General features: G+C 38.4%; 1 protein-coding gene across 3 annotated transcripts in view; it reads left to right on the plus strand.

The window, feature by feature from the left end:
• Window positions 1-568: 568 nt before the first annotated feature.
• dennd5a (DENN/MADD domain containing 5A) overlaps window positions 569-22,499 on the plus strand; it is a 74,827-nt gene continuing 52,896 nt past the window's right edge. For 2 of the 3 annotated variants that reach the window (XM_056265773.1, XM_056265774.1), the window contains exon 1: window positions 570-886. In XM_056265773.1, the coding sequence (XP_056121748.1) occupies window positions 787-886 (100 nt within the window). In that variant the 5' untranslated portion in view covers window positions 570-786. Of the gene's footprint in view, window positions 887-22,499 lie in introns of all 3 variants that reach the window. The other variant, XM_056265775.1, reaches the window with a different exon arrangement.

Below are 22,499 nucleotides of genomic sequence, written 5' to 3' on the forward strand. Positions count from 1 at the left end.
TGCCTACTTGTGTTTGTTTTTTGGGGGAAAAAAAGTGTAGAGATACAGAATGGGAAGATTTCTGGGGTTTTTTCCTACTTTTTTGTCTAATAAAGTTGTTGAAGTCTCTATTAAAATTATACACAGTTGCTACCTAGTAAACTATCTTTTGTGTCGACTTTTCAAATTTTATTAAAAAGTATTTATCTTCAAACTTCTGTGTAAGCCAGTTTTTTTTGTGGTGACTCTGAAATTAGACCCTTCTCATTTTAAATTTATAATGACACATTTTACATTCATAAGTGTATGAAGAATTGCCTGTTTTTAAAATGCACGCGATTTCCAAATCCGGCACCAGAGGGCAACATCAAACAACATTTATTGCCGTGCTGCTACGATTTATCACGACAGATTGTTTAAATTGTAGGCTACTGCAATTACTTCATAGTTAGCTCCTGGATGATAACTGAATATGTGAGTTGACGTTATTTTTCGGTCAGAGAAGCGATACGTAGTTTGATGCTGCGGCGTTCAGTCTCTTCACGCGCGATGATGCTTAAGCGCATAACGTCATCCCGAGTAGAGCAGTGCGCATGCGCAAGAGCGAGCGAGTGCGCGCCCGCTGAGGACTCGGAGGACGATGAGAGAACAGCTGTAACGTTACCGGAGGCCACAATGCGACTGGCGCTCGGGGCTTCTCCTGTCTTGATCCTCATCCGCAATGTCTGCGCAGAATGATCGAGGGAGCTCGTACTATGCGCTCCTCTAAACTCATAAACAGAAGAGCACAACTGGAGCCGTCTCAAAATGAGCACCGGATTCAGCTCGAGCTCCTGCCGCTTCGCGGATTATTTCGTGACCTGCGGTTTGGACACCGAGAGCGGCTTAGAGCCAGACGAGCTGTCCGGTAAGACCAGATCACGTTACCGCTCTGATTTCGACACATTTGCGAGGTTTTATTGTGTATTTGCTTAAAGGTGTTAGTTATGTGATGTTAAACCTCAATAATAGTGACTACAGCAGCAGAAAATACGTAAAAATGTAACGTTATTTTCAGTTGGGTAGACGAGTTGAGATTTGTATTATTATTTTTTTTATGCATAGATACTGTACTTTAGGAGTGTTCTAGATAGTTGACCTTATAAAAGAAGAGACTATTGATTCTTAAAGGACAAAATGTACTTTATTTTTGTATTATTGGTGAAAACTTATTCAAATGAAGTCGATTAAACTCAAGCATCTCTCATTTCATAATATCTCTTCCATCTATATTCTTGAACATAAAACATAAACCAAACCAAAACGGAGATTGACATTGTTTACTTCTATTTTGCAAGACAAAGAATGAGGATCAGTGTTATGATATACAATCTATATTCTACAATACCTTTTTTAAAGTGTTTATGTCCTGCGTTTATTTATATTTGTGTTGACTTCATTTGTGCAATAGCTTTTATTTCCTCATAAACAGTTCTTTTTATTTCCAGCATTCATTAAAACAAGGTTGCATTATTATGTAATCTGTTCAGACTTTTTCAACCTAACATCTGGATCTGATCAATTCATTCATCTCCAGTATTCACACACACACACACACACACACACACAAACACACACACACACACACACACACACACACACACACACACACACACACACACACACACACACACACACACACACACACACACACACACACACACAATAATTAAAAATACAATTCTATTTTGTATTTGTGTTTTTAAGCATTTTTTTACTTTTATTCCAAAACAATAACTAAAGGCAGTAACAATTTAAACAACATATTTTATTTGTGAACTGATGTCCAGCTGTTCTTTTTAATAGTCAACTTATTTACATCAATTATCAAACTCGGTAAACACTGGACACAGACACAAATATGTATCTTTAATTTCACCAAGCTGATTGCTCACTAAAACCCCCACAGTCATCATGTTTTCAGGCCATTTCAAGTTTGATTTTGACGTGATATAACGCAGTGATATTTAAATGGCTGAGTGGTTTACTTACTTTTTAATTACTCTTCCCATTTAACGGCATCATTTTGTTCATGTAGACTGATTCGAGAATGCGCACGAAAACAAGGGGCAGTATTTATCGTACTAACCAATCATATCCAATCATTACTAATCACATCCAATCATAGCACGATGGAGGCATTGCCTCCTCTCATGTGACTTATCAAATTACCCTCAATTAATTTAGTGGGTCTGTTAAAAGTCAATGGGCTCAGGGGAGGCAAGAGAGACGCGGCGTCCTGCTCCAACTTTACTGTGCGGGTGTTGCTGTTGGAAAGTGTTACTTAAGAAAAACAAGTGATTTTTACAATTTTTAATGTCACGTTTTGTAATATTTGCGTTGTTTTATTTTTGTGAAATGGATTATTTTCTCGTCCAATGAGGATGCACTGCCTCCCTTGCTTCCTCAGAGGAAACGCCCCTGATATTTTACGTTTATATATTTATATTATACGTTTTACAGTGAATCACTTACAACATGTTCTCTTATAAAAGGCTTTTTCAACCAGCACGTGAAGTCTTGTAGGGCGAGAGAGTGCAGATTCAGATTTCCTGTGGTTTCGGGCTTCCTCATCTTGCATTGCATTTTTTTGCTAGATCTCCACTGATGTAATCAGAACATCATTTTTCTCTTAAATTTTCTTGGATCTTTGTGAAAGTGGTATTTCATTTATGCTGATTTATTCCATAAGTGTTTTGTTGCATAAGGGGGTGATAGTCGTGCCTCCCTGTGAACTGCACCGTTGGTGTTTTAAATCATATGTAAAAGGTGAAACACTGTCAGTCAGTCACTGAATTTTGTTTTGCTGAATTTCCTTCTTATTACTGGTGACTATCATCATCATCATCATCATCATCATCAAAGCTTTATTAAGGACACCCATGGTCCAACCACAAACAAGGTGCAGTAAGCGATTTTTGAGAAACGCTGTTTATAAGTGGATTGGACCCAGCACCACAACACATTTGTAGCCAATTAGAAGTAAGGGGCGTGTCTACTCATTAAGGGGGAGGTGCCTGTGCATATAGTAATAAAGCTGCTCTGGCCCAATAGGACAAATGGCCTGAAACTGTATTTTACTGAAAACTATTTTACTGCATTGTCTTCTATTTCACTTCTTTATTTTTTGTCCTGTACTTTTTGTCTCTGTCCAGCGCTTTGATCAACTCTGGTTGTTGTAAAGCGCTTTATAAATAAAAATTGATTGATTGATTGAAACACTCTCACACTGGTCCCAGGCCATCGAACCATCCTTATCCTGATGTGCATTTTGTTGATGTGTGCATTGTGGAACTTTGAGCCATGGAGAAGCTTGCAATCATTCATGTCTGTTGAGGGTCGATGCATTGATGACTCGCAATAAATGATACATTTAGAGATGGTTGTAGTGCAACTGAGCCTGCAGTGAAAGTGACGGGTGTCCATCATGACGTTCCCCCTGGGGAAAAGCGCGATCAGTGGAGTGTGTCCCACACGAGACCCTCAGGACAAAGAGAGGTCACTGAGATTCTCTGAGGAATACAAAAACACACCGGTTTCTAAAGCAGCGTCCAATCGCATTGTTGTTGCAAGAGTTTGCTGATGCGCTGATGTTTTTATGTGTAGAAAAAGGGAGATTTTTGGTTGTTTTAAAATGTTTCAACATGTCACTATTGTAAAAAAAGTACATAAGCACATGTGACACTCTTGAGTCTGGGCTGGCCTAGTTAGCTGGGGAACGAAACTGCTTACTTGCTGTTCATAGAGGAAACGAGTCAGTCAAGTTTTTTTTCTTTATCATGCATTTGTAAGTGTGGTCATGGTTGTCATATATAGATATACTCTGCAAAAAAGAAAAGAAAAAGAAACTGCCCATTCCAATAAAGATTTGTAAAGCTTATTTGGATTTTACAAAATGATATTTAAAATGCAGTATCCTGAGTTTTTGTTTTGTTTTTTGAGTTTATAGCCTAATATTTGACTCTTACCTCTATATTTAACATTGAATATGTTCTCATTGGCTGTTTCAGTGTCACATGCTTTTTTATTTTTCATTACATAAAGTTAATTTGCTTCACTACAAACTTATCGTGTTGCACCTGATGAGGAGGACATGGTGCTCTTTTGTACAAAAATCTAAAAAATGTTTGGATTTTTTTGTCATGATACACTGAGGGCAGAAGGAAGGCCTCTAAATGTTTGTTTTTGCCTCTATATGTGTGATTAGCTGATGTGTCAGCAGTATTTCTGTACACCATATAGTTGATTGTTTGCTGTGGTCGATTGTTTGAATGTTTTAATTTTAATCAAGCAGAAAATACATTCAGTTGATTTAAATCATAGTGCCGTTAAGCTGCTTATGCCTTCCTCATGAGTCTGTCTTCTCAACTCTTGTTTACATCTGAAGGGCTGCGCTGCATCACATGACCACAGCTTAAAGGTGTAGTTCATCATTTACTCGCCCTCATGCCGTTCCTGACTTTCTTTTTTTTCTGAGGAACACAAAAGAAGATATTTTGAAGTGTGTTGATAACCAAGTAGTTTTAGAAACCACTGACTTCCATTGCATAAACAAAAAACACTGTCTGTTTCTATTACATCTTTTTTGTTCCACACACACAGACGGAATTGAATTATCCCTTTAATGCGCTGTGCTTTGTTGAAGCGTTATTTTAGCTTGTATTTTTCCATCATTTGTATTTAATGGATTCTGATATAGACTTTTGAGGCATCCCGTGACCCTTTCCGATACGCTCTTCCCACTGGCGATGGGAATGCTGTGCATTGCTGAAGAGTTAGCATATCTCTTGGCAAGGATGCAGAAAATAAGAGCCATTGTCATTCCTCGCATTTCTCTGTTGGGCCAGACGGTCGGGCCTGATTTAGCAGTGATGAAAAACATCCATTAGACCGTTGAAAAGTGGGTCACTGTTGCACTCGAGAACCTTTAAGAGCACCAATTTTTTCAGTGAATGTCTGATATGTTGCCCTCCTTAAATTTGTGCTTTAATGAGGACAAAGCAGAATACATATTTGTCTTGGGTAGAAAGAAAATCTCAGTGTGTTTCTTCAACTAATTAAGTTATCATAGAACAGTCACCAATGATGCTGAAGCACATAAAACTTGCTTCATTTCGAGATGACTTGCAGTTCATTAAGTAAGTCGGATAAGGATCAGTAACGCTCCAATGGATTCAGTGTGTTCATTCAATAAAGGATTTGTCGAGCTAAATCAGACTGGTAACTTGTGAGTTAGAAGAGAGTCTGGAAAATACACTGATAATGTGTCCCGGGATCGTTTGATTTTGGTACACTGCAAGTGATTTTCACTGCGTTCACACATATATCCCGGAAAGAAATGTGACATCAGGATTTGACATGTAACGCAGTGTCTTAAAGGTGGGTTATGTGATTCTCTTTTTTGTACATTTTTTCAAAATAACTTGAAATCCTATTCCTAACCCACTTACAGCCACTGAGTTAAGCCTGGAACACACCAAGCCGACGGTCGGCCGTCGGGCAGTTTTTGTGCGTCGGCCGACTGAGTTTCCTCGGTGTGTTTCCTCGTCGGCTTTGTTTCGGCCGATTCGACATGTTGAATCGGCGTCGGGCCGTCGGTGAAAGAGGGAACTCTGATTGGCTGTTCAGCTTAGTGAAAGAGTCAATGCATGAGAATAATAGCAAAACAGCGAGCAAAGAAGTCAAAACTCTACAGATAGAAGGCTGTTCTTATGTTACGTCATCTTACCTGGGTGTTCCTTGGCGAATATTTCAATATTAACACGAGCGGAGTGGAATAAAGAAAGTGTTTAGCAGGATTGATATTTAAAACGGTAAGCACGCACTGCTTTGTTTATGGTTTGTGTATCTGCAGCCGACAGCGTCGGTTTCCCCTTTTGAATGACAAATATAGAGAATATATCTGCAGAAATAGACAGTTGTCTCATTTACACGCAGGCGCAGAACGCGCATTCTAGCTGATAGTTCTCTCGGTGTGTTCAAGTGCAGCTTTTTACCCCGACGAGAGGCGACAACACAGTCGGCTTTCATCGGCGCTAGTTTGTCGGCGTCGGCTTGGTGTGTTCCAGGCTTTAGAAGCACTGAAATGAAAATTAAGCAATTTAATCATCTGTGGAACGGGCAGGACTCGAAAAACTCCAGCCAATCATTTCCAAGACCACCAGAATCATTGGACAGTAAGTCCGTCAATCAAACGGTTGTACCACACCCCCCTCCCCCCAGCGCGCGTGACCCCCGTCGTGCGCATACTCAAAAGTTTGTGACGCATGCGCATCTCGTCAGTAAAGCCGGTTCCATGATTAGTAGTAAATCGTCATTACAATCTAGAGTTTTCGCTCGTGCATGATTGCGCGTCCATGTTCTTCGAATGGGTGGAGTCAGAGCCGGCGTTGGAGGAAAGAAGGTAGGACCATTTGAATTGTATATTTTCAAAATCTGCCGGTCGTTTTCCAAATCACATACCCCACCTTTAAGTTTGCTAAAGATCTCTCGAGAAACCACACTCATGAATTTTTTTTCTGATTCGGTCATAAACTACCGCGTCGTGTACCGTTCCACTAAGCTAAGATTGGTCCTGCCTTTAGTTCACATAGGGCACGTTTTGGGACTGATCCCAGCAATATTACTAGGTCCCCATCCTGGGATCGATCCCGGGACGTGTTTTTGCCATTGAACACTCACACATAAGGCACTCTAGCAATTCTATGGCAATTTTCTGGGGTCAACGCTCTGTGTGAAAGGCTCTAAAAAGAGTCATTTGACTGAGAAACTGGCTCATAAGAGTCATTTGTTTGTGAATCAGACTACACTGGTCACCCTTTTTTTTTTTTTGTGCAGCCTGCGAGGACAATTAATAGAAAGTAAAGATGCACAATTAATCATTAAAAGATCGCAATCACGATTTAACCCCCCCCCCCCAAAAAAAAATGACTCCTTAATGACATTTAACCTTTGACAAGTACGATCACACAGCAAACATTCAGATCTGCGTTGGCACTGATCCAGAGAGAGCAGTTTTCATCTGTATGTATTAAACAGCTTCACAAACACTCTTTTCAACCACACAGTGTCATTATTTCTGTGTTACAATAATTCAAATTATCACAGAAGTGCTGGGACAACATTTTATAGTTCTGATATTAACACTGATGTCTACGGTAGTGATCAATATACAGTAAATCACCTTTTGAAAGTAACTCAAAAGTAACAAATAAAGATTGTATCAAATACATTGTTACACCAGTAGGTGAAAAGTGACTGTTAAAAATGTCATTGAATCATTCATTCAGGAGATTCGTTTAAAAACGCTGACTAATCCACTAAAGAAACATGTGAAGTATTTATTAGTGAGTCATTGAATCATTCATTCAAACAGATGAAAACAAATAATTCAAATTATATATATATATAATATATATTTTTAAATAAACTACAGCAATTAACATTGTGTCTATTCATAATCGTGTGAGAATCAAAAATATATATATTCTCACTTTATCTAGAATCGTGTAGCTCTAATAGAAAGTCATTTTGTCACAGCAAGCTCACAGATTGGGCAGAAATAATTATTTTGCCTTTGCGCTTGAGATTCAGAAAAGCAGTGCAGGACATGTTGAATTGGATACAAATTTCTTCAATTTTCTTAAATAAGCACTATGTAAAATAAATGTTAATTTAGTCTCATTTCAATCATCTACTGGGAAACTCGCAGAGATCAAGCTCTGATCTTGAGTTATATTTGTGGCATCAGAAAACCGTTTTTGCGGTCATAAAACGTCCATTTTTTTTTTTAATCTCGTACCAGAAAGGATGCATCTGATCCTGTTCTTGTATATAAAAAGCTGTTCTGTAAGCAGCCCTTTCTGTGTGGTTTCATGTCTATGACCTCTTTGAGTGAACTTTTGTGTGTATGTTCTCATTTCCTGTACCATTCGTTCTTTGCTATTAGCATCACATTCACAAACAGAGCAAGAATGACAAGAAGAATGCAGTTTGCACAGATGTGTTTGCTCTACACATTAAATGGCAGTGTGAATTGTTCAGATAAACATATTTTTGAAGTGTTGGGATGGTTTAGAGACTGACAAAGTTGACGGACGTCTCTCTGTAACCAACACTTGCTGTGAGTATCGGTGACATTTCCTCATAGTTTTACTTAACTGTTTTTCTTTGTTCTTTACCTTTTGAAAAAGTACATTAAAATACCTAAAAAAAAAGCAAAGTACCTAAAAATGTGTTTTTTGATGCAAGTACACAGCAAGTTAGGAGACCTAGTATAAAGTGAAACCAAAAAAGCACATCTTCTTTTATATCACTGATCAAATGAAAACTGCTAATTGGGGTGCAGAACATAAAGTCCAGTTTTTTTTTTTATTAGCCCTCTCATCCTCTGTCGTGTTGCTTTTGCATAAAACTGCACTAGTTCCATGTGCCAGAATTCTGCAAAGTTTGTGACAAAACCCTCTTTTATTCCCAATGACGGGGCACGGGGTGAGGGCTTCATTAGCATATGCATGAGAGGCCCTGCTGGCAGAGTGTTTTGATTGGCTGGCCCTCAGCCTGGGTGCACCATCAGGCCTCGGTACACTGAGGTCGGCAGCTGGGCTCGACACACTCACACACATACCGATTTAAACACTATCCCCTAGGAGTTTCCCATGCACCCCGTGTCTTGAGCTCTTTCTCAATGACATCACTATTAAAGAGCGCTCCTTTGAGCTCCTCATACTCTTGATTAGTCATTAATCTCATGTGCACGATAAAGACCTTTTAAGAGCAGCTTTATTGAATAATTTTTAAGCTGCATTGAGAACACAATAACTAAACATCCATGTAAAGTCATGAAATTCTGTGATTCGAATATACCGTAAATTCCTAAACTGGCTTAACTCTATATTGCACGCACAGTTTAAAGATCTGCTCTATTAAAGCCGTTTTGAAGCAGTCCAGCTCTAGCCGTTTCATGCTACACCATGTAATTACACAAATTAGTCACAACTGTAAACCCTAAGACTCAAAATAATTAATTGGTTTGAGTAGGACAAACTTAAATTAAACTTATTAGTTCAGTCAAATGAACTTTTATGAGTATTTAGCACTTTCTTTTTCTTTCAAATTCGCAGAACTGATATATTTTAAGTTAACTGAACTCTTTCATTGTTTTGAGTTTTATTTCTTTATATTTAGACGAACTTAAGTTTAACTGAAACGGCTGGGATGTCTATTTCCCAGCATGCTTTGCCGATGGCACTCGAAAGGTGTTATGAGGATAGCAGATGAACCCAAGCGCAGACGGTATGCAAACACACAACGTTTATTAAAACAGAAAAACAGGGGAAAACAAAACCCACGAGGGGGCAAAACAGAGGCAATACAAATGAGGGATAACTACACAAGATAACACTTGACAAAAACTAGACTATTAACAAACAGCTAATGCAAGATCAAGACGTTCTTCTAAGACAAGTTACTCACAGGTAGACTCTCACAAAGTGTGACACAATGAACCAGCACAGGACAGCAAACACAAGGGGATGAAATAGGGGAACACTAATGACAAAGACAGGTGAAGCTGACTAGACAATAATGACAAGACGAGGGTAACAAGGGGGCGGAGTAAGTAACATAACGAGACAACACAAGCACATGGCCCAAACAACAGACCATGCGCTTGTACACAAAACATGGGTCTGTCATGATCCTGCCACAAGACTAGGAAAAATCAAGGACATGATGGCAGAATCATGACAGAAAGGGAGAGTAAATGCAAAAATTAAGTGTAATATAATGTTTTTTTTTTGTGCAAGATTAATGTTAAGTGGGAGATTTAGTAGTGATTAATGGTTTGTTATGCTAATTTAGAAGAATTTCTGTTAATGTCGGTTTTAGGATAGTTACCATCATGGTGACAAGTGGTGCATGCAGCTTGATGTGAGAGCAAATAAATCATTTATATTGCTGCACTCATACAGCAAGTGCTACTGTATAACATACTATTGTTAAAGAAACACTGACTTTTTGGGACTTTAGCTTATTCGGGGTGATTTGCTCGCAGCACCTGAGAAGCCCTGTGGTGAGAAGCAGATAGTTCGCTCACTGTTGCGCTAATCACTCCGCCCAAGTAGCAGTGCTTCGCCTTCTGAGAATATAGTTCCCAGTATGTATACGGTTAAAAGATGGCTGTGTCTCATTTGACCTTACTGTGAGTATACAAATCACAACATATAAATATAAAATGTTGGCGTTATTTTGTCACGTATTGGGAGCAGTATGCTAGCCGGAGCCATTTACTTCCGGTCTTTGTGCTAAGCTAGGCTAGCGGTGGGTGCGTCAGACAGAGTTACAGCACGCACGGAGATGAAAAGGGTATGTAACTATGGACTTCTCGGGATACGGTGAACAAGCTAAAGTCCCAAAAAGTCGGCGTGTACCTTTAACATGTTAACAAATTAGTATGTTAGCAAACTAGCTTGTTAAAGCTAGCTAAGTTTATACTAATAAGTGTTAAAAGTGTAACAAGTAATAAGTGTAAAAAGTGTTCACATTGAGATTACATGAAAGTTTTAAGTTAAATGTATGAATTAGTGCACTCAAACATTTCAAGTTAAGAACAATTAAAATGTATAAGTACAAGTATAAGCCTTACATTTTTTGAGTTTTGCCAACTTCAGTCTGTTTGTTCCTGTGTAAAATTGAGCTAATTTCTGTCTTCCTGTTGAAGCAGAGGAACACGGTGTTGTTAGCATGCTTATTTTAACCTTGCATGTTGCTGAATAGCCTGAGGTCGCACTGCAGCAAAAGAAGGGCAGCTCACCATTAATCTCCACTGTGCCTCAATAGTCTTGATTCATTCTTCAACAATTAAAAACCTCTACTACACCTGCACACCTAGGGATGTCCCGATACCACTTTTTCACTTCCGATACCGATACCGATGCCGCAGCTTTGGCTTTTGCCGATACCGATATTAATCCGATAGTTTTATTTTATTCTTAAACTAATAAAAAATATAGCAATTTTCTCAATTAGCCACCTAAAATATACCTCCTATATAGTCCACAACAACAGTTGATTATGAAAGATTGTCACCCTTTATTCAAACACTACAAAAAAATAAAGAAATATATAAATGAAAGAAAAAACAGGTACTTCAGTACTTAAAGCTAGCTAGCTACCAACAGGCTTAAAGTTAAAACAATTTAAACAGCAGCATTCTACATTGTAAATACCAGTACAGTTTTTGTTTTTTAAATCAAGTCGAATTTCTATAACTGTGTGTTAAACTGATTATCACTCTTGTGTGTGTTAAACACAATCTACTTAATACAGACAGCTTCATTATAAAGATAAACAACAAATCCCCAAAATATATTATCATAATCTATGACAAAAATGCTATTATAAACTAGATTAGTGGATAATACACATTGCTCTTTTTATTGTTGTAAAATACATTCATGAAAAACAAGATAACAAAAATGAAAAAGATAATTATTTTAGATATAGCTAAATCTGCTATAAAATTGAGACATGTTTTAAGTGTATTGCACAGCTATTTAATGAGGCAGCAAAATTAATAATTATTAATGTTAATAAGCTTTAATTGCGTCACTGCATTATGATATGAAAGGCTTCAATACAGTGCGGCACAAAGCGCTTATGCGCATCCCGAGCGGAAAATGATGCGCTTGAAGCCACGTGGAGTTACAGCACGCAGCGCGTCGAGTCCGCTTTGAAAAGTTCAAAGCACAACGGAGATACATATTGATGGACAGTGTATTATACAGTATCTATCTATGCAATCGTTTATTGAGCCTTTTCTTTTAACAGTTTTAAATTTCAGTTACTGTGCGCGTGAAGAACAATTATAGTGCTCTGACTCTAGTGTTGTGATCAAACCGACAGCGTCCGACACCCGGTAGAGAGTAACACGATTGAGTTACAGCAATAAAGTCCAGCAAGATAAAGTTGTTTTATGCGAAAACATAGACCTTTATCTTACAGATCAAGTATAATAGTATTAACATTGAATCATCTTGAAGATAGTTTCATCATTGACTGTAACCGAACGCGACGCGCTGTTTGAATGCTGAATGGGGAATGACTGACAGCCGCGAGAGGGAAAAGTTTACGTGATCTTGAATTTAATGACTTAAATATTAATTTATATCTCACATAATGGCTTCAGAACACTTATAATAGAGTGCACGAAAACGTTATGGTACTTTAGAATGTTTTTGTGCCTTTTGTGGGGCTTAACAATAACACATAATAGTATACCCACAATATCGGATTTGGATCGGCCTCGTCTGATCGATGTCTGATCGATACCCGATCCCGCAAAAATGGCAGTATCGGAGCCGATACCGATCCTGAGTATCGGATCGGGACATCCCTATGCACACCACATCCCAGGGTGCGTAAAAAAAAAGTCTCACTTTTTATTTAAGCGTAAATTCAATCTGTTCATCATATAAAGCGATCGAGGCTCTTCAGAAAATTTGTACTAAACCGCTCAATTCATATGGATTAGTTTTACAATCTTTTTTGAAGTGTCAATGTCAATGGAGGGACAGAAAGCTCTCCGATTTCATTAAAAGATCTTCATTTGTGTTCCGAAGATGAACAAAAGTCTTACAGGTTTGGACCAACATGAGGCAAAATTTGAGGTTAGTAATTAATGACAGAATTCTTAGTTTTGAGTGACCTATCTCTTTAACCCACCCTTAAAGGGGAACTTGGCAACTCTAGCCATTTCTTCGCTGATTTTCACTTTCGTTGTTGCAAGTTTTCTCATCGAGCTCCCCCTACAGCTGTGGGGCGTATATTTCACAACACTGTCGTAAAAAAAACTCACTTGCGGCACCTTCCTCCCGCTTTCTACCGCTGCTTATGTGCATTTGTTATTATCGGAGCCGGCCAACTTTATCGTGTGGGGCTATGTCTACCGAGTGGGTAATATATACACAGTATCATAGAATTATGTCGAATTGCCATAAAGCAGTTCGTGTTTCTCGCTCGTTCTCGCTTCTCACGAGACTTCCTATTTCCAACTTACCGGTACGTTAGTCCCCATATTGCAAGGATGATTTTCCACCTGGGGACGCTGGGGGGAGCGGGGAAAGTCACCATTTTCTCCAGAACAGGTTATTTAACCATCCAAATGATTTCTAAATGGTTTTATTAAGTTGAAATAGTTGCCAAGTTCCCCTTTAAACCTACTCACCCCTAGCCTGGTTAAAACCAGACCATTCTCAGTTGTAACTGAGTTATGGTCTGGCAAAGCGTCATAGACAAATCATTTCCAGAGGGGCGTCACCAACGGACGTCGCGGATAGACCTAAACCCAATCAGAGCGATGAAGGAGATGACGTATGCAGAGCGGCGGAGAAACATCTCCGAGTGTTGTTCTTTGCTCGGTTTTTAACTAAAAGGAAACGTTCAAATGGCTTAAAACAGACGCGATAGCTGATTCAAACGAGTGATGTTCGACGGCGGCATCCATCTCTGTAATGTAGGCTACAAAATCTGCTTCAAAATCCCAGCGCTGTCGCCATCGTGTAAAGCCCGCCCCAACGTTTCTGATTGGTGCCTCGATTTCGGCGGATTGGAAATGGGCTTGAATGAGCTGTTTGCCAGACTAACTTTCAGAGCAAATCTAAATTTGCGGGAAGTTGTCTGGGTTTTCCCAGGCTAACTCACCCCCAAACCTGTCCCTAACCTTACCCGTATCCCACCTCAATAGCAGCACAAGTATTTTTCAATACAACATCAACACAATAAGTAATTTATTCAACTTAATATATATATATATATATATATATATATATATATATATATATATATATATATATATATTTTTTATGCAAGTACATTGTAGTTAAAGACCCCTAATATAAAGGGGGACCAAAAAGGAAAACACTAGCTATGGTTCTTCTATCCAAAGTTGCGAATTTAACTTGGAATATTGCATATATTTGAGTACAATTAAGATATGCGGGGGTGAAGAGGCTGTACGTGTAGGGTGCTCTCAGCTGTTATGTTTGTTTCAGCAGCGAATTTTCACAGGAAAACGTCATCTGCCATCTGTTACTCTAAAATGAATTTGCTCTTTTTGTGGCCCTTTCTTTGCTCACACAGATGTAGACTCACTCTTCATTTCTTTCAGGCGCTTCACATATAGAACCTTTGAAGAGATTCATTTTATGGATTTAGTTTGAATCATTTAGTTTTAAACATACTTAAAAAGAACTAAAAAAAAAACCCTAGACATGAAAGTATTATGCAATTATTTAAGACATTTCTTGTTATATAAAACCTTTTTGGCATAAGGTTCTTTAAAATTCAGTCAAATATAGATCTCCATTGAACCTTTGTTTCTAAGAGTGACTGTCTCTCATCCATCCGACGCCATTGTGCTGCAAGGATCAACATTGTGTCATCACATCAACCCCAGTCCAATTATTCATTAGCAGAGGCGTACAAGTGATTCATAATCAATCTGTCGTTTCTCATTCTTAAATTCCCAGTATGGAGCGCTGCAATGATGACGTATTTCTGTAGGCCGAGTTCGCATCACCCTGGTTCCCTCAACAAGACCCAATGGGATTTTTCAATGGAGTTTTGATAATTGCAGAAAATAAGCTCTGTGACCAACAAAACTTTATGATTCTTACACGTTTTGTTCATCATGTATTAAGGCTATAAATGTACGAAACGACCTTCACTTGAACGTTATCATAAGCTTCCGACAACTCTTTCAGCCTTTATTTAAAATGTGTGAGTAATAGCAGAGTAGATGATTTACCTGTTCAGTGTGATGACGTTTAATGTCCCCAACAACCTCTGTAGTCCCATTTAACCACTTGTGAGCAACCTCCTTTTTCAAGACAAGTGAAAGCCTTAAAAAATCCCAAGGGAGTACTGCTGTATTTTGCCATACAATAATAAAACGTGAAAATATCTTTAGCTTGTACTTTCGTGAATACTACAGATTGTACTTTGTTGTTTTTGTATCCCCACCCTTGTATAATCGGATTGAGTGTTATTAAAGGGTTAGTTCACCCCAAAAGTGAAAATTCTGTCAGTAATTACTCTCCCTCATGTTGTTCCAACCCTGTAAGACTTTCGTTCATCTTCGGGACACAAACTAAGATATTTTTGATTAAATCTGAGAGCTGTCTCACTCCTCCATAGGCTTTTATTGTATTTGAAACTAGGGATGCACCGATCCGATACTCAGTATCGGTATCGGCTCCGATACTGCCATTTTTGCCGGATCGGGTATCGATCAGACGAGGCCGATCCAAATCCGATACTGTGCATATACTATTCTGTGTTATTGTTAAGCCCCACAAAAGGCACAACAACATTCTAAAGCACCATAAAGTTTTCGTGCACTCTATTATAAGTGTTCTGAAGCCATTATATAGTATAATGTGAGAGAGAAATTAATATTTAAGTCATTAAATTCAAGATCACGTAAACTTTTCCATCCGCTGTGGCTGTCAGTCATTCTCCATCCGTTACAACAGTCAACACGATGAAACTCACGATGATTCAATGAAACCTGCCGGCCCAGAAAGTTAGTAAAAACATCGTGTAAAATAGTCCGAGTGACTACAGTGGCTCAACCATCGAGAATACTTTTTGTGTGCAAAAAAACCAACAAAAATAACGACTTCATTCAACTTTTCATCTTCTTCTATGTGGGCCTCTGAGTGAGTTCACGTAGCGTAACAGCGCAGCGCTACGTCTGAACGTAGGCTCACTATTGGCCGACGCTGGTCATGAGTGTGATGCTGGCTAATAGTGAGTCTACGTTCAGACGTAGCGCTGTTACACTACGTTCTCTTCGTATTTACGATTCTCTGCCTCCTTTAGCCGCTGCCTACATTGCGCTAGATCCTTCACTGGAAAACGTTCACTCTTCGAATTCTTGCACCCGGGAACAATGCAAGTCGACACCATTTTAACTAGTTTGCTAAGAAGTATTCCCTACTAAAGTAAGATATTTGACTGTGGTAAGCGTATCCATAGCAGACAGGTGGGTGTGGCATTGGAAGGCAACATGCCCCAGTGCATTATGGGTATTGAAGTTTTCCTAAACATTTGGCAAGAGAGAAGACAGCAGCCTTTTTTCTTTGTTTCTCTAGTCAGGTAGCACTGATTTAAAAAAATCAGTTTTGGCCTACGAAAACACGTCATCCCTGCAGCACTCTATTGGGGTTTGTTTTCAATATGTTTCCTGCAGCTGTTTAGATGACTAGTCACAGCTCTATGCCTTTAAAACCATGCTATCGGTTTCTGCTGATACTTCAGGGCCCGTCACTGCTGGTTTAGATGTATTAATGTTGTCTCCCCTGTCTTCAGTGGGCATCACTAACACGCTCTCAGACATCATGCATTCACGTCAGGCTCGTGGCCTCGGGCTGTTCTCTGGCCAAAGCTTTCAGCCACCGCACAGAAGTACTTTATAAGATAAAGTTCATCTCTTCCCTCTTAGCCTAGAACCATGAAATCCGTGTGTGTACTATAAATCAAAAAGCATCTGTTATAGTCCAGCTTTCTTCTACGATTAGAGCAAATTAAAAGCATTTTTTATTTTTCAAAGGAAATAATAGGTAAATTCACCATAAAATCAAAATTGACAGTTCTTTTTTTGATGGAATATTGAATTGTTTATAATAATTGATTGATGACACATCAGTATTTTTTATTTTATTCATGTGCCCTCGTAATAATAAAAACAAGGACATTGATCCAATTATCCGATGGACGGAATAAAGGCATTTCTTGTTCATTTTTTCATTTTATTTTTTCACAAAAGGGAAGAAAAGATGATCTCAACTAGAGGTCGACCGATTCATCGGTTTTGCCGATTAATCGGCACCGATAGTTGTTTGGTGGAACTATCGTTATCGGCAAAAATCCACACCGATAGTTTTTCCGGGTTGCGTCCGTTGCTGGAGCGGCTGAGAAGTGCGCGCGGTCATTACACAGCACGAGAGCGCTCAGAACAGAAGAGACTGCTTACATTATACAGAGTGAGAGCGGCCTCTAGAGACAAATAACAAACTATCACTGGCTGAGTTGTTTACGTTAACACGTGAGGCAGCGCGCAGCACGGAGAGAACAGAGAACACGCAGCGAGAGCGCTGACATTTAAAACACCGACAGCAAAACGGTATGAATACATAACACTAAAGTAGCTACATTTTGCCATATCATTACTAATTAATTCATTTGTTGACTAGATGCTGCATCAGCAGAGAAAGAACAGTAGTTTGCCGTCGAGGCTGTGAGGACTCTAACATTACCTCAGTCAACCGTTAATGCAATGTGACAAAAACACACGCAGACCTGACCCAAATGTTCTATGGCGCAATTGTTACAATCTATTTGCATTATTTTTATCCGGCTGGTCACTTTTATGCGTTCATTAGCCGACGAAGTTGCATATTTAAAACTAGTGACGTGATTGCTTTCTCAACATTGATATGTTCATGCAGCCGACAGAAACGTAAACTAATTAGAAACGCGTTCGATTTAAGATCTTTTTAATCACTACAATAGATCTTGTTATTTTTGATCAGATAATCATCAAGTGTTCTAAAATATAGAAGCAAATAAAGTGAGAGACTATAGGCTATATTACGTATACATAATACAGGTCTTTATTACATTTTAATGGCCATCTTTAAGCACGACTCTTTGGAATCATATGAAATGGTAACACTTTACAATAACATTGCATTTTTAGCATTAAATAAGGTTAATACAAGTTGTAGAAGAATTATTCATTGTTACGATAGTTTGTTAATTTCAACATTTACTAATGCATTTGAAATTGAGTTTTAATTCTTATTTTATCTTTTATTACCTTAGTTAATGTACTGTGAATGAACTAACATGAATGATAAAGGTACAATTGTATTGCTCATATTAATACATGCAGTAAAAAGGTATATTGCATTATGCATATAGTTCATGAAAGCTAGTTAATACATCCTTGTTTACAAATGGGACTTGCAAAGTGTTACCTATGAAATGTACATATGTTTCTAGGTTATAGCTAACGAAACCTGTAATATTTTAAAGGCCTGTACACACCGGGACGAATATCGGCTCGCGTTATTCGTCAGCGTTTTTCAACGCGTTTTTTGTGTTCACACCCAAGCGATTTTCGCTGACGATGAGCCGAGTGAACACGCAAATTCATTCCCTGACATTAGATGGAGCTTAATGTAAAACAGAAATACCCCGGTCCACAAAGTGGCGCTGCGCAACTACGCTTCTGACACTCGCTTGTCACTCAGAAGAAGAGAGCAAGTTTGTCGCGTTTGTTATATGGTTCTTTATTGTCGTTGGTGTCTCTTTATAAAGACACCAACAAGACCAGCAGCTCTACTCATCTAGCCTTACATCTTCCTCGTCTTATTTCTTCCCGGCAGAGTGTAGACGCTGTATATCTTCTTCGCCATTACGTATGTGTGCTCGGCAAGACCGTTTTGTGTTTGAGCGCCCCCAAGTTGTGTTTTACTGTAACTTCAGAAGCTCCAGACACGTGAGCAAAAGCGCCAATCTCATTGGTCGGATAGTTTTTGACGCGGCGCGTCAAACCAAAAAAACGAACCCGAGGCGTTTTTAAAAAAATGACGCTTTTACGCGTGGCGTTTTACGCGTTGGTGTGAACACTCACATTGGCGCCCTTTGTTTAGTCACGAGGCGTTAAACGTCGGCGAATAACGCGCGCGATTGGCGCTTTTGCTCACGTGTCTGGAGCTTCTGAAGTTACAGTAAAACACAACTTGGGGGCGCTCAAACACAAAACGGTCTTGCTGAGCACACATACGTAATGGCGAAGAAGATATACAGCGTCTATACTCTGCCGGGAAGAAATAAGACGAGGAAGATGCAAGGCTAGATGAATGTAGAGCTGCTGGTCTTGTTGGTGTCTTTATAAAGAGACACCAACGACAATAAAGAACTATATGACAAACGCGACAAACTTGCTCTCTTCTTCTGAGTGACAAGCGAGTGTCAGAAGCGTAGTTGCGCAGCGCCACTTTGTGGACCGGGGTATTTCTGTTTTACATTAAGCGCCATCTAATGTCAGGGAATGAATTTGCGTGTTCACTCGGCTCATCGTCAGCGAAAATCGCTTGGGTGTGAACACAAAAAACGCGTTGAAAAACGCTGACGAATAACGCGAGCCGATATTCGTCCCGGTGTGTACAGGCCTTAATGTTTAAATTATTTTCTGTATAAAGTTAATATATTCATATTTATTTATTTAATTGAGCACATTTCAGTTCAGCACTGTTTTATTGTGAGTATGATGTTTGTTTTTAATCCAGTATCCATTAAAAAAAATATCGGTTGAATTATCGGTTATCGGCATGTACGGTCAAACCTAGATATCGGTATCGGTAAAATCCACTATCGGTCGACCTCTAATCTCAACTGTTTCATGCCGACTATATTTATTAGATATTTGTAGGGCAGGTAAAATGACGATGGGTCAGACAGAAAAAATGGGAAAAGAGTAGCGAAACAATAATGCATTGTGGGTGTTTTCAATGTATGACTTGTTTGTTGACCCAATTATTTGAATGTGGTTGCTTTGGGATTTTTCTGCGTTTCCCCAAATGCAGTAAGAAATAAGGTCTGGTTTGTTTTCTAAAGCACTGGCCTTTCCAAAAACCACGGTGTGTTTTCCCCTCCACATCATTAATGGCTCTGATGCTCTCTGTAAAAGTAGCGAGGCTTTTTTACAGGGGTCATTTCATGAAAACATTTCCAAGATTAATCGCTTTTTTTTTGTAAATCATTTTTTAAAATGAAATTGTAAGGTACAGACTCTCTGGTCAGCAGCAGATTGTTTATAGATTAAAAAACAACGTAAAAAGAAAACGGAAAGGTGGACCCACTGTACCATTAATAATATATTTGGGGCCCTGGTGTTTATTGTGGTTTTGAATGTGGCCCCTTGTGCTCTTTAGTTTGTTTACATCACCGGTGCTTTTCACCTCGGCCTTATTGATCTGTTTGCAGTTCATAATATCTAAAGCTTGTTTGCTGTTGACTAATGATGAGCGTTTAGTTTTCAATGGCTTGCCGTTTAGCTCATCCTCACTTGAACTCGGGCCTTTTGTGCTGACAGTCCCATGACTGAAACAAATCATGTGTGAGGTGCTGGCAGAGAATTAACAAGGCAGATGAACCATGACCAAGGGTTTTCATTCATTCATCAGAGCTGATTGCTTTTGTCCGCTCTGCCCGCCTCTGCGTGTGGCACGGCCTCTGAAATCATGTCCAGGTTATTAGAAAGACCATAAGTCCTTAAATGAGTCATGTGTGCAATGATGCTGCTGTGAGTTTTACGTGGACATTGATGGAGACTGGTGACCACAATTTGCTGGCAGTTCCTGTTTTTGTCAAGTGAAATAGATTTGATACATTTCTACAATAAAACAGAACTTCATATGGTTAACATTTTGATTTAAATGTTTGATTTAACATTTTGATTAACATTTTGATTTTGATTTGCTTTTATATTGAATTAATTTTTTATGGTTGCCATTTACATGCTTTTTATAAGGTGTCTTAGATAAATGGTAGTAAACTGTACAAATAACTGTACAATAAAGTTTTTTTTTAAAATTAAATTGGTTTCAGTTAATGCAAGAATATTTCAATCCAGAATTTCCAGAATTTTCGGTACATTTTTACATAAAAAAATGAGCAAAATTGATATTCTGCAAGAACAATTTAAAGACTTGCATCCTACTTGAATTATCTCTATAATTATGCTAATGTTTTACCCAAAAATATATAGGCTACAAATGTTAAGTCCATAAACGCGTTAGAAATTCAGCGTCCTTTTTTTATCGTGTCACTATTAATTTGTATTTTTTCCATTGGTGCATTTAAAAAAAAGTTGTTGCTACATTAGATATTCAGTGCAGGTTTCAGTTTAATCTACATGATATATGACATTAATTACACCAAAGTTTAATTATGATTTGATTGATTTGATACATTTGTGATTACATTTCTATATAGACTTATTGCACCGCTATGAAGCTGTTTTAGTTTGTCTTGCAGGATGGCCACATTATCACTTCAAATATACTTAAATTTTCAATACATTAATGGTCTATCATCAATTATTCTTACATACATCATGTCAAACAGCAGTCATATCAAATCCTAACCTTCATTAAGCAGGAAAACGTAAAACTTTTGAACTTCATCGTATTGAAGGGAACGCAGATACTTAAAAACATCCTCATAATAACAATAATTTCTTCTTAATAAATAAAAAAAAGTGCAAGAATCTGTTATTTCAGTTTTTTAAAGAGAAATTCCTTTATTTCCTTTAGCTATTTCTTGTAGTGAGAGTTGAAAACGAAATAATATTTTAATAATTTAATAATTTGACCAGCCACACATAAAGATTTTTACATCAGCCTTGGTGTTTGCTTCACATGTGTTTTATAACATTCCCCTAAGGGTTTCTAGTGTACACATAATGTAATATCTCTTACTAGTTTTATTCCAGTTCTCAACAGAATCTCATATTTAATATTTTACAGATATTATAATGATGTCAAGTGCAAAGAGAAAAAGACCTTGCTTGGAAACACGATTCTCATGGAAGATGCCAGATCAGAATCATTAATAAAGAATAGAATAAAATCCATAATTTAACAGCACACTACATGTAGTGTGTTTACATATGGTCATATTGTGGTTCGTTTTAGTTTGAACATCCCAGAAAACACTAGGAATTCCTCACATCCCTGACCTTATTTCTGTTGTGATCCCATTCTCAGACCAGTGCAACTACCGGATCTGATTTGCATCTCATCCTTTAAATGCCACACATCTATGAACTCCTCAAACACACACTCTCTCTGAAGATCGGTGACAAATAAACACGTTCTTGCCCTGAACACGTTCCTCAGGGAAATATCCTTCAGAGACACGTCTATTCTTGTTGCATCAAGGCTGTATTTATTGTCTAAGGCAGGTTAACAGATCTTAAATTGTCCCTGATATGGAGGCTGAAGAGATTTTACTGTGTGACATTCATGCTTGCGCACACACACTGCCTTCAGTCTCCGTTGTTTCAACATGCCAGTGTGAAATGTGTGTGACAGCGAGCAGAAGCTCAAACACACGGTGAATCTCCACAACAGTGGACAGAACGCAACAAGGTTTCAAGGCGTTTTTAAGTTAGACCATTTTTTACTTTTACATATTACGCAACACATCTCAACTGATGATATCAATAATTTTTTTCTTAACCCTCTGGGGACCAGAGTGTTTTTGGGGCCCTTGGGATGTTTTGACATGCACTGACATTTGTGCTTTTTTCAGTTATTTATAAACATGTTAATGGCAAAGGTGTAAATTCACTCTATATAGCACAAACTTGGCTACCATGAGATCTGAGCAACATGTATGTACATGTT

This window comes from Rhinichthys klamathensis, unplaced genomic scaffold, assembly GCF_029890125.1.
Source record: "Rhinichthys klamathensis goyatoka isolate OS25496 unplaced genomic scaffold, OSU_Roscu_1.1 h1tg000240l_1, whole genome shotgun sequence".
Taxonomy (NCBI): domain Eukaryota; kingdom Metazoa; phylum Chordata; class Actinopteri; order Cypriniformes; family Leuciscidae; genus Rhinichthys; species Rhinichthys klamathensis.